At 35.5% G+C, this 14,346-nt stretch overlaps 2 protein-coding genes across 3 annotated transcripts; both read left to right on the top strand.

Moving 5' to 3' along the window:
- Positions 1-559: 559 nt before the first annotated feature.
- Positions 560-5,597, top strand: LOC146947093 (2-aminoethanethiol dioxygenase, putative (DUF1637)). 2 transcript variants are annotated; one of them, XM_085744785.1, is made up of 5 exons: positions 560-794; positions 2,393-2,544; positions 3,027-3,189; positions 3,985-4,185; positions 5,378-5,597. In XM_085744785.1, exons 1-5 carry the CDS (start codon positions 614-616, stop codon positions 5,497-5,499), a joined length of 819 nt encoding a protein of 272 aa, XP_085600911.1. In that variant the 5' UTR covers positions 560-613; the 3' UTR covers positions 5,500-5,597. The 2 variants fall into 2 exon arrangements, with proteins under 2 accessions (XP_085600911.1, XP_085600912.1); XM_085744786.1 differs by having other exon boundaries at positions 586-794; positions 2,408-2,544.
- A 2,207-nt stretch (positions 5,598-7,804) lies between these two features.
- On the top strand, positions 7,805-8,658 carry LOC146947092 (uncharacterized). Its single transcript, XM_085748375.1, has 3 exons — positions 7,805-7,897; positions 7,980-8,253; positions 8,627-8,658. The coding sequence occupies exons 1-3, from the start codon at positions 7,805-7,807 to the stop codon at positions 8,656-8,658; spliced, it is 399 nt and encodes a 132-aa protein (XP_085604501.1).
- Positions 8,659-14,346: the final 5,688 nt, after the last annotated feature.

Here is a 14,346-nt window from a genome sequence, read left to right as displayed (position 1 = left end):
CAAACAAGTGCTCATGTCATGCTATAGATCAAATGTTGTTAAAGGGTTAATAGGTCTTTACCCCTGTAATATAGGTCATTTTTGGTTTTCCCCTCTGTAATTTTTTTTTTGATTTACCCCCGTAAAAGTTTTTTGTTTTGATTTACCCCCTAGTAGGCCAAACAAAAACCAATTTTATTTTTTTTCAAGAAATTTTCGTTTTTGTTTGGCCTATTAGGGGGGTAAATCAAAACAATTTTTTTTTACAGGGGGTAAATAAAAAAAAAAATTATAGGGGAAAAACCGGAAATGACCTATATTACAAGGGTAAAGACCCATTAACCCCTCTTTAAAAAAAAACATTTTGATAAATATTAAAGTCTCAAACAAAAAGCCGATTTTCAAAATTATAGACCAAAACTTTACTTTACTAAAAATAAAATTGCATTTAAAAATACTTTATATTAATTTTTCAAAATCTTCTGAGGGAAAAAAACAAAAAAAACTTGAAAGTTGGGAATTTTTTGTTTGTGTTTTAAACAAAAACAGTTTTTGGTGGTGGATCGGCACCGACCACAGTAAAAAGAAAAACCAGAAATGAGTTCCAAAATTGCAACATTTATTATCTAATAAGATGAAGTCACTACTTGTACAGAACAAGAACATGGTTTTCGCTTCATTTCAAAGATACTTTACTATGAAGCACCAAAACTCTAAGGTTCAAGATTTATACGACCACTGTAAAAACACTTTCTCTCCCTCTCGAATACCCTCTCCTTCTTCTCAAGCTTTGCACAAACTTTCTTCAATTCTCGGTATGTTTCTTGTAAAAAAGAGAAATTTGGGTTTATGGGTATTTTAAGTGGTGGTTGTTGTTGTGAAAATTGTTGGTGTTGTGTTTGTGTTAATGACTCTTTGGATTGTTTGGTTTTGAAGTGTGAGAATGTACTTGAATAAGTTGCATAGCTGAGTGGTTGTTAATTGTGATGAATATATGTAACTTTTATGAGTTATTGTTTGGCTTTTTCGTGTAAATCGTCTATCCTTAGTTAAAAGGCGCCTTGGTAGAAACTTTTAGATGTTCCGGAACAGTAGCCCTCGAATTATGAAGCACAAACACTCCTCGGATTAGGTGTGTCCTGGCGACACGACACCGACACATATAATTACACTGAATTATGTGATTTTCTCATATTATTAGCAGTGTCAGTGTGTCGTGTCCGGTGTCTGTGTCTGTATCCGTGCTTCATGCAAATGTTACGACTGCAAGTCCATTGCACTGCTTTTCTGAGGTATTGTCCTCTTTAGACCTTTTTAAGCCCTTACAGTTTTTTCCATAGCTAAAAGGTGCCTCAGTTCCAACATAAAATGGCACAAGTGGTAGTAGATACATAGGTTTCTTAACCATTTGGTCTAAGATTCGTTTCTTGGCCGGTGCATATGGAAAAACATTTGTTGGGAGACCCTTAAATGGATATCAGTAACCTTGAGGGGATTTGTCTCCGCGTGTGTGGAGGATACCTTGGTTTACAAAAAAAAAACGGCACCTCAGTAGGTGGTTGAGTATGGGTGTTTATAAACCACCTTAGCCTCAATTCCTAAGTCACGTGGGAATCTTTGGTGTACCTAAACAGTATTGCTCTAGTTGAGGATATAATGGGTTAAAGGGTCTGACAGCCTTCGTGTGTGGCTTAAGTTTGCACCGCTTTTCCGAAATACTGTCTGCTAAGTCTTCTGTACATGCCCTGATGTTTTTGTTCTTAGTTACAAGGCATCTATGCGGGTTGAGAAGTTTGGGTGTTTATAAAGCACCATCAGTCTTGATTTGCAAGCAATGTGATTCTTTTTGGTGTATCAGAATAGAAAGTAATTGAGGAATTTAGAATAGTTTATGAACTATTTATTATATTCTATGGATCAGGAACTAAATACAAGAGATAACGATACTTTAAGAATAAAATTGAAGGTTTATTCTTTATTGGGGTTTCCCAAGATGAATTGTAGCCCGAAAAATTAGCTTTCGCTGTTGTTTTCTAGCTTTCTTATTAAAAAAGGTTGGGAAAATGAAAAGCATGTTCTTATGAAAAGTTTATTTATGGAGAATTCGCTCCGGAACTAGATTTTATGTCACTTATTATGAGCAAATTATTCAATAATCAGATAATATGATATTGGTTGACTGTTAATGTTTAACTTGTTTGGCAAAGTGAATAGTGACATTGTTTTATTTGTGCAGAGTAATAAGCTTTTACTCTGATTCTTAGGCATTTTATAAAAAATCTATCACGGCCATTTCATATGAAAATACAGACTGCTTTTAATACATTTTTTTATTTTGAAATGCACAATATGTTACGTTATTTTGAGTAATGGATTATAGATTTATTAGTATTTATGATTCATGACTCGGCAGACACTATTAAACCAGTTGATGTTGGGCTAAAGGAGGAAGCTGCAGACGATGATCGAGGGCTTGGATTTTTCGGTGTTAACCAACTGAGTAGAGTAGCTCGATGGGCTAAGCCGATAACATATGTGGACATTCATGAATCTGATAGTTTTACGGTGAGCTTTAGCAGTTAGCACTTGTGCATTTACATCAATAAGATAATTAGTCATATGAGCAAAGTGTTGCATATAAAAGCTCATGCCTCATAAGTTGTAAGAACGTGATATGTTTCCACTCATAGTTTTTTGTTTTCCCACAATAAGTTATATAATCTGCCATGGACTCCATATACAATTTCTTCGACGACACCATGATAGTCAGTTTGTGTGTTTGTGGGTATGGCTATGGCATCAGTAAACTGCCTCTGCTAAGATGCAAGCAGCATGTCTATTGTTGTGTATATTCATTTATTATTTTTCAATATTTTTGTCTATTGCCTAATGAAGATTTACCGTGTCAGTCAAATAAAGCCAAACTGCTCATTGCGTCTTGTTATTACGTTAATCCGGATGCTTGCATCATAACATCAATTATACTGATTTTCATATGAAATTCAAAACTGTTCGAAATGAGAAGTGAGGTATTTGAATTGGTGCAGATGTGTATGTTTTGTTTCCCAACTTCTTCAGTTATTCCACTCCACGACCATCCTGGAATGACCGTATTTAGCAAACTTCTGTACGGATCTTTACATGTGAAAGCTTATGACTGGGTTGAGCCACCCTGCATCGTAGAAAGCAAGGGACCAGGACATGCTCAAGGTATAACCTGTATGTTGTATTTACTCGATCATAAGTTGACTTTCTTATTTTGTTTGCATTTTATTTTCTGAAAAGTTAATATTTTTGTTAATATGCATCATTGAAGACGATGTCTCACAATATTGCATGAGTGTGTATTATCCTTTGGGATGTTATTTTACCAAAATGTTTCAAATTATATCCTCCCTTGGTTGCGTGCAGTTGGTGTAAAAAAGGTATAAGGGGTCAACATTTTTGTATGAGATGTTCATTCTGACATAAGTATACTACAACATCTACACTTTCTTTTATCTGACTTTGCATGTATGGACAAAAGCCACCTAATGGAAATTGTTGCAAACTTACAATGCCTTACTGTGATCAACTTAGACAATGATCAAAATCGTCATGTGAGAAATTGCTCGCATAAATACTTTCATTATGCCATGTTTTGGTTTATACTGATTGGGTCGGACACTTCGATCTGATTATTTTGTTTTCTTTTCGAAATTGGAGAAAAGGGAATTATAAATTAAATTGGCACTGATTGCCATTTTACAATCGTTTCCGAGGGGATTTGAACTCAGAACTTGAGGTTATATGGTCAAATTCTTACTGCTGAGTTAATACCTCATAAACGGACACTTTAGTCGTTGAGAACATGCATTATCGAATATAATATTCAGGAAATCTGTTTTTAGCATTAGATAATGTGAAAATCACCATGTTTAATGATATAAACCCTTCCTTTTTCATCCCTATTTTGGAACTACCTGGTATCTGTATTTCCATGGTTTTGTTTTTTCATTGTTGCAGTAAGACTGGCAAAGTTAGCAGTTGATAAGGTTTTGAATGCACCATGTGAAACATCAGTTTTATATCCAAACCGTGGTGGAAATATTCACTGTTTCACAGCAGTAACACCTTGTGCCATGCTGGACGTTCTCGCACCTCCTTACAAAGAATATGAAGGAAGGAAATGTACTTATTATCACGATTATCCTTATTCAACATTCTGTAAGTAACTGCATAGAAATGTCAATTGATATTTATATCAAACAGTAATCTGGCTGAATCTCTTTTGATTGAAATACATCGTTCTCCCTCCGTCTCATATTTACTGTCCTCTTTAGAACATTTGTCTCATATTACTTGTTATTTTAAAATATTAAAGAAGTATTAATTATATTTTTCCACTAATATCTTTATTTAAAATCATGCCTATATTAGCCTTACTATTCATAGCCGGTCCCAAGTCGGGTAAAAGAAGAGGGTTGTGGTAGACTTGGGCATTCAACGTAAAACTTTATCTAATCCCTATGACATGAATCAAAGTCTATAGTAAAAAACAGCGAAGAGATAGGAGATGTAAACCACCGTATTCGGTTGGTGGTTGAAATGGAGGAGGGTCTCAGGTGTTTTATGTGATACGAAAGTACCACTCAAACTGAAGGGAAAATCTTATCGAAAAACGGTAAGACCGGCGATGTTGTACTGGACAATGTTGGACGGTAAAGAACCAACACGAAAATAAATTAAGCATAGTAGAGATTAGAATGTTGTGTTGGATGTGTGGTAAGGGTAAAGAACCAACACGAAAATAAATTAAGCATAGTAGAGATTAGAATGTTGTGTTGGATGTGTGGTAAGACTAGACAAAATAGGATTAAAAATGACGACATTAGATACATAGTTGGGGTAGTACATATAGTAGAAAAGATGGCGGAAACTAGACTTACGTAGTGTTTGGGCATGTAGAGAGAAGACTTGTGGATTATGTAGTAAGGAGAGTAGATCAAATGGAGGGGAGCCAAATCACTAGAGGTAGATGAAAACCTAGAAAAACTATTAAGAGAAATTATCAAGGATCTAGAGATTAATGGGCTGCATAAAAATATGGTTTTTATTATAACATTATGAGTTTGTTTGATTCATGTATCCGACCCCACTTAGTATGATAAACTTGTTCTTGTTATAATATTTTATCGGAGATATAGTAGGTTAGTTACTAGTTGGTGGTGGTTACCAGTTAGTTGGTGCCTATAAATAGGCTTAAGGTAGTCAAATTGTACTCATCTCTTCACTTGTAAAATTTTCATTGTTATCAATAAACAAGAGTTTCAAGCTTTCTCTCTATCTTTTCCATTGATGCCGTGTTTCATAACATCTTTATTTATTGTTTCCTAATCCACCTGCTTTGGATCTGCAGCAGCAGGAAATGGATCTATATGTGATGGTGAAGAGGATGAATATGCTTGGCTTGCAGAGGTAGAACCTAGTAATCTTTATATGAATAGTGGTGTATATGCTGGTCCAGCTTTAAAGCTTTAGCTCTGCTGCTTCGAGTTCAAAGCAATTACGTATTTTCTTGTGTAAAAGAATGGATGGTATTATTGTTGGAAAATCTAAGAGTTTGCTTGACTACAAAACTGCATCTTTTTTCTTTTGCATGTTTTCTGCAAATATTTTACATGGAAAACAAAGTTAAAATAAGACGACAATTTTGTAGATATGGTCGCCAAAAATCAGAGAGTAAATAGTTGTGGAATAAAGGAGGAGATCACTGGAAATTTGTATTATTGAATAAGATAAAAGAAACTGCAAAGGGTGAATATCTCTAATGTTGATATAGGATATGTTTGAATTGACTTATTTGAGCTTATATATTGTCATAAGTTTTGTGAGACTGTTTGGGAGAACTTATGGAAACACCTTATGACAATATCCATAAGCTTTTTTCTACTTATTTTCACAAATTCTTCAATATAGCTTATTAAAACAATTTATAGTATATACAAAAGCAAATTAATGTTATTTTACCTTTTGCTATAAAATAGTTTATGCAAGCGCTTGCATAAGCGTTTGTGCTATGAACTGCTTTTTATCCAAACAGGCAAATAGTCAAGTTCATGTAGAGAACAACATTCTATGCCCTTAACTAATACACAATGATTTTCAAAGAGATGCTCATTCTCTCTCTATTGGTTCCATATAGGACCAAATTAGATTACACGTACGTGTAACACCCATTCCCTCACTCCCGACACATCATCATTTTCTTTCTTCACTATTAATTTTCTAAGATTACATTTCAACGATATGGAAATGGAAGAGTATATGCATTCAAATTTGGATTTTTGAACCTAACTAAATCTTACAAAATCAGTTTGTCCAGTGAAAGCTGTCTTAACTAGTAAACATATGTTTAAACCATCGCTCATCATGTGTTTCACTCTTCACGTATGATTCTTAATTTACCACCTCACTCTTGGTTAAGGGTGTTCAAAATCAAACCAACTCAATATAAAACCACAAATAGAACAAACTTAAACCGAAAAGGAAAAAAGATACGCATTTGATTTATTCATTATAAAATTCCTACCGACAACAACCTTTCTCATAGAGGTTGAATAACTATTTCAGTCTGTAGCTTTTGAAACAAAGCTTATGAAACATCAGGGCATATTTTCTTAAAGTGCCCTTTTGGCATAATTTTTTGCTATCACTATTGTCAGATTTCGTAAACTTTCATGGAGCAGTCAGGTTCATGACATTATTTTGTCAACTATTATTCACATATTTTTGGAAATTTTTGAAATTTTTGCCATTGACAATATGTCAAACAATGATTGGCGAAAACCAATTGTCGAATACATGGAGAATCAAACAGGAATAACAAATCGAAAGACCAAGTACATGACTTTAAGCTATGTAATGAGAAAATTGCTGTTGACACATTAGAGAAGGCTGGGACACACATGTAAAATACGTTTTTGCCCCCTCGGCAGTTAACTGCCGAGGAATTAAAAATCCGGCTGCAGTTAACTACCGAGGAAATCCTCGGCAGTTAACTGCCGAAGTTTTCTGAACATAAACATCACGAACAGAAGCAGTTCCAGTTTCATTGTTTTTCTTCAAACACTAACAAATTCCCTCCAAAATCACATTTTCACGAATTGCAAGCAAATCATCACCACATTATCACAAGTAAGTACCCTTAATCATTGCAATGTTAATGTTAGTTTGTTAGGTTTATTTTTTTTAAAAATTAGAGTAGTTTGCATGTGGTTAGGTTAATGATTAGTTGATGATTAAAATAGACAATTTGATGATTGCATGTGTAGTTTTTGAATTGATAAATGAATGTAGATGTTGCCTATGCTGTTTAAATGGTAATGTGGCTTTGAATGGTGGCAAATGAACACAATTTGAATATGTTTTATACTTTGCACACAAAGTGTTTGATCCAATGCCTCAATGAAAATTATTTTGATTATTTAGTTAGTTTAGGTTATGGAAATGATAGAAGTGATGTTAATTATAGTTTGATTAAGTGTATATTGATTTTTTAGTGTATTTAGGTTATGATGTGAATGATTAAGTGTATAGAAATGATTAAGTTATGATGGAAATGATGGACATAATGATGATTGTATGAATGATTTTATTGTAAGTGTATAGAAATGATTAGTTTAGGTTATTGATTTTATTGTAATGATGATTGTATGAATGATTTTAGGTTATGGAAATGATGTTGATTGTTGTTAATGTTAATGATTAAGTTATGACTAGTGTGTTTAATGTGTTTGATTATGTTATGGAAAATGATGTTAATTTATTAAAAATTTGTGTAGATATGGCCGATCAGGAGCCCATTGATCCATCTAAGATGATTGGTGGTAGGCGTGCTCAGACACAAAGCTACCGGAAGGAGAAGGAGAGGAGAAACGCACATATCCCAAAGAGGGGAAGAGGTCGGAGGGGGGGGGGGGGATGGTTCAGGGACTTCTCAGCCTTCTGAGGCTTCTCAGGCACAGCCTGAAGAGTCGCAGGTGGTTGACCCGACCCAGGCGGTGGAGTACCTGAACTATCAGGATCACCATGATGTGACTGATGGTGGGTACGACGAGCCAGAGCAGCCGCATATGCCAGGGGAGCCAGACGATGATGACATTGCTATGGCGGCTGCCCCGGAGGTGTTGCCTACGGACGCTCCCTTTCCTGGAGGACCGCAGATCATTGATCTGCTTCACTCTTATGCCAATCATGTGGCATTGCCACTTTGGTATAATAAGGATGACGTAAGTATTTTTTTTTTTTAAAATGTTCTTTCTTTATGTTTAATTATATGTGTGTTTGTTTAATTATTTTCTTTATTTTTTCTTTCTTGATTTAATATGTTTTCTTAATATGTTTTCTCCATTTTATATGTTTAATATGTTTAATTATGTGTGTGTTTGTTTAATTTTTATTAATATGTTTTATTTATATGTTTTATTAATATGTTTTTTTTATATGTTTTCTTAATATGCTTTTTTTAATTATAATATCAACTTTTATTAATATGTGATTTTCTTTATATGTTTTCTTTATTTTTATTTTAGCATTTATCAAGTTTTATATTTATTAGTTAAATGTTTACATTGTTTAAACTATGTTTAATTTTCTATTTTTTCAGTGCCACAAGAAGCGTGTTGTAAAGCCAATTAATCACGGCCCTAAGATTTTGAGTCTCGGACGTCCAAACCCCAATCAGAGATGGTTTTGGGATCCGCTTAGGGCGAGTGGCTTACATGACTTGGTCTACTTGGGCTACGCCACTGTGCCTCCCGCTTTGCTGATGACTCTATGCGAGAGGTGGCATTCCGAGACCAGCACTTTTCACATGCCCATGGGGGAGATGACTGTGACTTTGGACGATGTCGCATGTCTTATGCATGTCCCGATTGAAGGGCGGATTTTGGGCCACCGGAAGAAGATGCTGAGACATGAAGGAGAGGCACTACTGATGACTCACTTGGGTGCGTCGAGGAAGGAGGCAGAGAAAATCTGCAATACAGAGTATGGTGGATACATTAGTTATCCAAAGCTGAGGGATTTCTATACGACGCACCTTGGTAGAGCTAACTTGTTGGCGGATACAGAGGATCCAGAGGAGCTGGAGGAGCTGGAGAGGGTTAGGACTTATTGTGTGAAGTGCTACCTTCTATACTTGGTTGGATGCCTGTTGTTTGGGGATAGAAGCAACAAGCGCATCCAGTTGATTTATTTGACGACTATGGCGGACGGCTACGCGGGGATGCGTGCTTATTCATGGGGAGGGATGGCACTTGCATACCTGTACGATGAGTTAGCTCAGGCCTGTTTGCCCGGAGACAGACAGCTTGGGGGAAGCGTGACACTGCTCACTGTAAGTAAAAATTAAATTTAAATTAAATTTTTTTTGTTAACTATTATTATTTTGTTATATTTTTTTTGTTAATTGTAAATTTTATTTTTTTAGTTAACTTTAATTTATTTATATGTGATTTGTATGGTTTATGCAGGCATGGTTTTTGTCGCACTTCCCTAAGTTTTACACTGTTGATCCAAACCCGGACTACATTGAAAATTTACCGGTTGCGGCGAGGTGGACTCTTCAGAAGGGTCATGGAGAGGGGGCCACGTATCGGTCATTGCTTGATCGCATTACGTTTGACGACGTATGCTGGAGGCCGTACGAAGGGCACAGGGAGTTCCAGCCTTTCGAGGAGGTATTTTGGTATTCTGGCTGGATCATGTGCGGCGATCGTAGGGTGTACCGTCACCTGCCGGAGAGGGTATTGAGGCAGTACGGATACGTCCAGTCCGTACCTAGACCTCCGACGGATGTTCCAGCGCTGACACCGACTGAGATTGTGCAGGCCTTCATGGACTTCCGCACTCACACGCTTAAGGCGGATGATTGGGGTGAGCAGGCAGGAGAGCAGCCATGGCGTATGGCAGAGGGCTATGTACGATGGTACACGGTTGTGTCTCACCCTCAGATTTTGCCACTTCTCCCGGGAGATGTTCCGAGGCCTCCAAACGAGGAGCAGATCGCTGCAGAGCAGTGGGAGCGGTACGAGGCGAGAAGCTCCCCTGACACCTATGACATGGTTAGCGGCGCTGTTGCCCATGCTGATGAGTTTTTGGGTCAGGAGGTGATGAGCATGACCCCTCAGCAGTTGTATGCGGCCTTGCAGGATGTTAGGCAGCAGATCGCGCCGATCATTACTAGGAGGAGAGCCCAGAGACCGAGGAGGAGGCACCAGCAGGACCAGGACCAGCAGTAGGATTAGGACTTGCTGTTTACATTTCGGATTTTCATGACATTATGTATGTATTTTGATGACATTATGTTCTTTTTTGTTTATGACATTTTGATGATTTGGTTCATTAGTTTGTTCGTTTAATTAGTGTTTGTTAAATTGAGCCAAATTTATTTTGCCATTTAAACACAGCTGCGCCACTTAAATTGAGCCAAATTTATTTTCTTTGACTAGCTTTGGCATCCAAACAATGTGTAAAAACACATGTAATTCTGCCTTCAACAGGTTCTGCCAATTTCTAGGTTCAGGACGACTCGGCAGTTAACTGCCGAGGAAATGATGAAACCGGCGGTAGTAAACTGCCGAGGTTTTCCTCGGTACTTAACTGCCATGGTTTTCCTCGGCACTTAACTGCCGAGTTTGTTTTTTTAAAAAAAATTTTTTGTGTTTTATTTTGTTTAGAATAGAATTGTGGTAGAAAATTATTAGAAATTCTTTAAAAATTATTTTATGTTATTTAAAATATTGCGATAGAGTGAATTCCAATAAATATTGCGATAGCGTGAATTCGAATAAATATTACAATAGCATGAATTCGTTCGAATAAATATTGCGATACAGGTTTCGTTACATTACATAAACGACGTATTTAAAAAAAACAATTACATCACATTCCGGAATGTACCTTCCAACTACAACAACTGTCTTACCTCTGAAATGGGGTAAATTCAAACTTGCCAAACAACAGGACTCAAGCATTTTGCTGGGCATTCATGATTTCCTTTGAAAAGAATAAATTTTTGTCAGGCTTGATTTATATGATGGTATTCAAGTGCCAACGAAATGAGGTCCATTCCTTGACACTTAATACCATCATCTAAGCAAGCCTAACAAAAATTTAATCTTTTCAAAGGAAAAACATTAATGCCCAGCGAAATGCTTGAGTCCTGGCCGTTTGGCAAGTTTGAATCACCCCATTTCAGAGGTAAGACATTTGTTGTAGTTGGAATGCACCTTACCCTAACTAATGACGATCTTCTGGGGGAATCAAACTGTTGATGATATCTTCAGTTGATCTCAGCAACGTCACCCGCATATCGATCCACTGGAACTTGGTGTGCTCCCAAAACATACTCGTCACGTTTTCGTCGTTCTTTAACTCCACCCAAGTGAATGATACGCTCCCCTCGTCGAGCTTTGGACGTTTATACCTAACATTTTGCACCCTTCTTGTGTCTCTTGGGTTGACTCCTTGGTTGAATTCATTCAGTTGATCCTTGAGATCTCTTAACGTTACATCAAGGCACCGAACCTTCAACCTCTGAGGTTCTCCGCCGTTGAATGTTGCATGAACGTCGATCCATCCGGCCATTGTTTCAAATCTACACACATAGAAATTTAAAAGAATCAATGAAAAACTCATTCAAACATTTCATCAAACACTTAATGTGCAAATTATACATAGACTCTAAAAATCATAAAAATAACCCTAAAATGTAATTGTCTAAAAAAAAAAAATTAACGTAAAATATAGCAAAATTATTCAAATTATATTTACTCTTAAAATAAATCATATAGTCTTACTAAAATAAAATAAAAATTATAAAACACCAAATAAAAAAATAATCCTAAAATTTTTAAATTATAACATAATCATCATGCAAACATTTTAACAAAATTAATCAACTAACATCTAATCTAAAAATGATTTATAACATGTAAATCTAATTAAAAACTAAAATAAAAAATTAATTTAAAACACCAAATTAAAATATAACCAATAAACTTTAAACTATAACATAAACATCATACAAACATTTTACTCTAAAAATGAATTATACTATGTAAATCTACTCAAAAACTAAAATAAAATAAATATACTCAAAAACTAAAAAATAAAAACATTTATAACAACTAAAATTTAAGTTAATAGCATTATAATTACTTACTTGTGATTTTGTTGAATAAATTTGGTTGGATTTGGTTGGGTTTTTTAGAGAGATTTGTGAGAGAGATTTGAGAAAAAAATTTTGAAGATGTGATGAATAATGGAGATGAGAGAGCTTCTGCCAGACTTGTAGCAGAAAACTTCGGCAGTTAACTACCGAGGAATTCCTCGGCAGTTAACTGCAGCCGGATTTTTAATTCCTCAGCAGTTAACTGCCGAGGGGGCAAAAACGTATTTTACATGTGTGTCCCAGCCTTCTCTAATGTGTCAATAGCAATTTTCATGTAATGATTGGAAATGAATTGTTTAAAAAGACTCCTGAAAGAGTTTTACTCAAATGCCTTAGTGAAAGTGAGACATATTTAGAAGTTTCTGATGTTTATAGTGGATCTTGTGGATCTCACCAAACAGACCATAAAATGAAATGACTTTTATTTCGACAAGGCATATATTGGACAACTATGCTGAAAGATTGCATAGAGTTTGCCAAAGGTTGCCAAGTATGCTACCTTCACAAATCTGATAGTCATTTAACTGATGATTCATCAAGAGTAGTTGTGTGCAACAACTAGCAGCTAATATGTATTATGCATCTACTGTAGACAATGCTATAGTGTTTTGTCTTTTACTTGTCCATGATATCATGTTTTCACCAAGGAATTGACAATTTCCACTGTTGTATTCTCTTTCAATTCTATCCCCAACATAGTCAGTATCACAAAATCCAACTAGCTTGTAATCTTGAGATTTCTTATACATCAATCTAAGATTAATAGTTCCTTTTAGATACCTTAAGATTATCTTAACAACAGTTAAGTGAGGTTCTCTAGGATTTTATTTCAACCTTGCAATAAAATATCAGGTCTTGAAGCTGTTAGATAAAGCAAGGAACCAATCATAGCTCTGTACAACTTCTGATCCACTTTACTACCAGTATCTTCTTTGCTTAAGTTGCAGGTATGATGCAATGGTGTTGTCATCAGTTTACAATCCTCTCGCTTGAACTTCTTAAGAAGCTTCTTTGTATATTTGGATTGACGAACATAAACTCTATCTTTGCATTGATTGATTTGAATCCCAAGCAAGAACTTCAATTCTTCCATCACACTCATTTCAAACATTTCCTGCATTATCTCAGAGAATTCTTTTCAAAGAGTAGCATTAGTAGAACCAAATATGATATTATCAATATATATATATATATATATATATATATATATATATATATATATATATATATATGAACAATTACGATATCTTTCTTTAAAGTCTTTCTGAAGAGAGTAGTGTCTACCTGTCCTCTTTTGAAATCATTTTTTAACAGAAAGTTCTCAGTCTATCATACCAAGCTCTGGGAGCTTGTTTCAGACTATGGAGTGATTCTTAAGTTTGTAAACATATTCTGGGTGTTTTAAATCCTCAAACCCGAGAGGTTGTTTGACATATACTTCTTCAGAAATTCACTTTTAACATCCATATGATACACGATGATACCATGATTATGAACATATGACAGGAGTAATCTTATTGCTTATAATCTAGCAAATGGTGCAAAAGTTTCAGTGTAATCAATATCTTCCTACTGACTGTAACATTGAGCTACAAGTCAAGCTTTATTTCTTACTACTTCACCTTGCTCATTGGGCTTGTTTTTGAATACCCATTTTGTTCCAATAATGTTATTATAAGGTGGCTTGGTAACCAGATCTTAGACATCATTTCTTTGAAACTGGTTCAACTCTTCTTGCATAGTTACTATCCGTCCATCATATGACAGTGCTTCATTTACAGAAGTAGGCTAAATCAGTGAAATTAGTTCCAACATAGATTCATTTCTGAAGGCTGATCTTGTCTTCAGAGGATGATAATCGGCAAAAAAGTTGGTTATCACATTGCACTTAGCCCCCATTATGAACAAGTAATAGAGTGATTGCAATGCCTTAAACATCTAATCAGTGCCTATTTTAGGATTTTATAGTTTTAAGTGTTTTTAGTACTTTGGAACTAGTAATGCTTTTTTATGGTGTTTGATTATGTAGGTTAACCAATGGCTATAAAGATGTGGGAAGTTGCAGCGTGAATTGAGGATGCATCATTGAGGATTTGGAAAGCTGCAACATCCTAAGACTCTAACCGGGTCGTACATAGTACGAGTACATG

This window comes from Medicago sativa, chromosome 2 (assembly GCF_051527215.1).
Source record: "Medicago sativa cultivar Bolivia chromosome 2, Bolivia_mono, whole genome shotgun sequence".
Lineage (NCBI taxonomy): Eukaryota > Viridiplantae > Streptophyta > Magnoliopsida > Fabales > Fabaceae > Medicago > Medicago sativa.
The sequence above is the reverse complement of the archived record's forward strand: the minus strand, read 5'-3'. Positions and strand labels throughout refer to the sequence as shown.

Coding starts and splice junctions, on each gene's coding strand:
- LOC146947093 (XM_085744785.1), top strand. CDS start 614: ATGAAGTCACTACTTGTACAGAACAAGAACATGGTTTTCGCTTCATTT. Junction 795..2,392: donor CAAACTTTCTTCAATTCTCG/GTATGTTTCTTG, acceptor ATGACTCGGCAG/ACACTATTAAACCAGTTGAT. Junction 2,545..3,026: donor ATGAATCTGATAGTTTTACG/GTGAGCTTTAGC, acceptor GAATTGGTGCAG/ATGTGTATGTTTTGTTTCCC.
- LOC146947092 (XM_085748375.1), top strand. CDS start 7,805: ATGGCCGATCAGGAGCCCATTGATCCATCTAAGATGATTGGTGGTAGG. Junction 7,898..7,979: donor AGGAGAAGGAGAGGAGAAAC/GCACATATCCCA, acceptor GAGGCTTCTCAG/GCACAGCCTGAAGAGTCGCA. Junction 8,254..8,626: donor GTATAATAAGGATGACGTAA/GTATTTTTTTTT, acceptor CTATTTTTTCAG/TGCCACAAGAAGCGTGTTGT.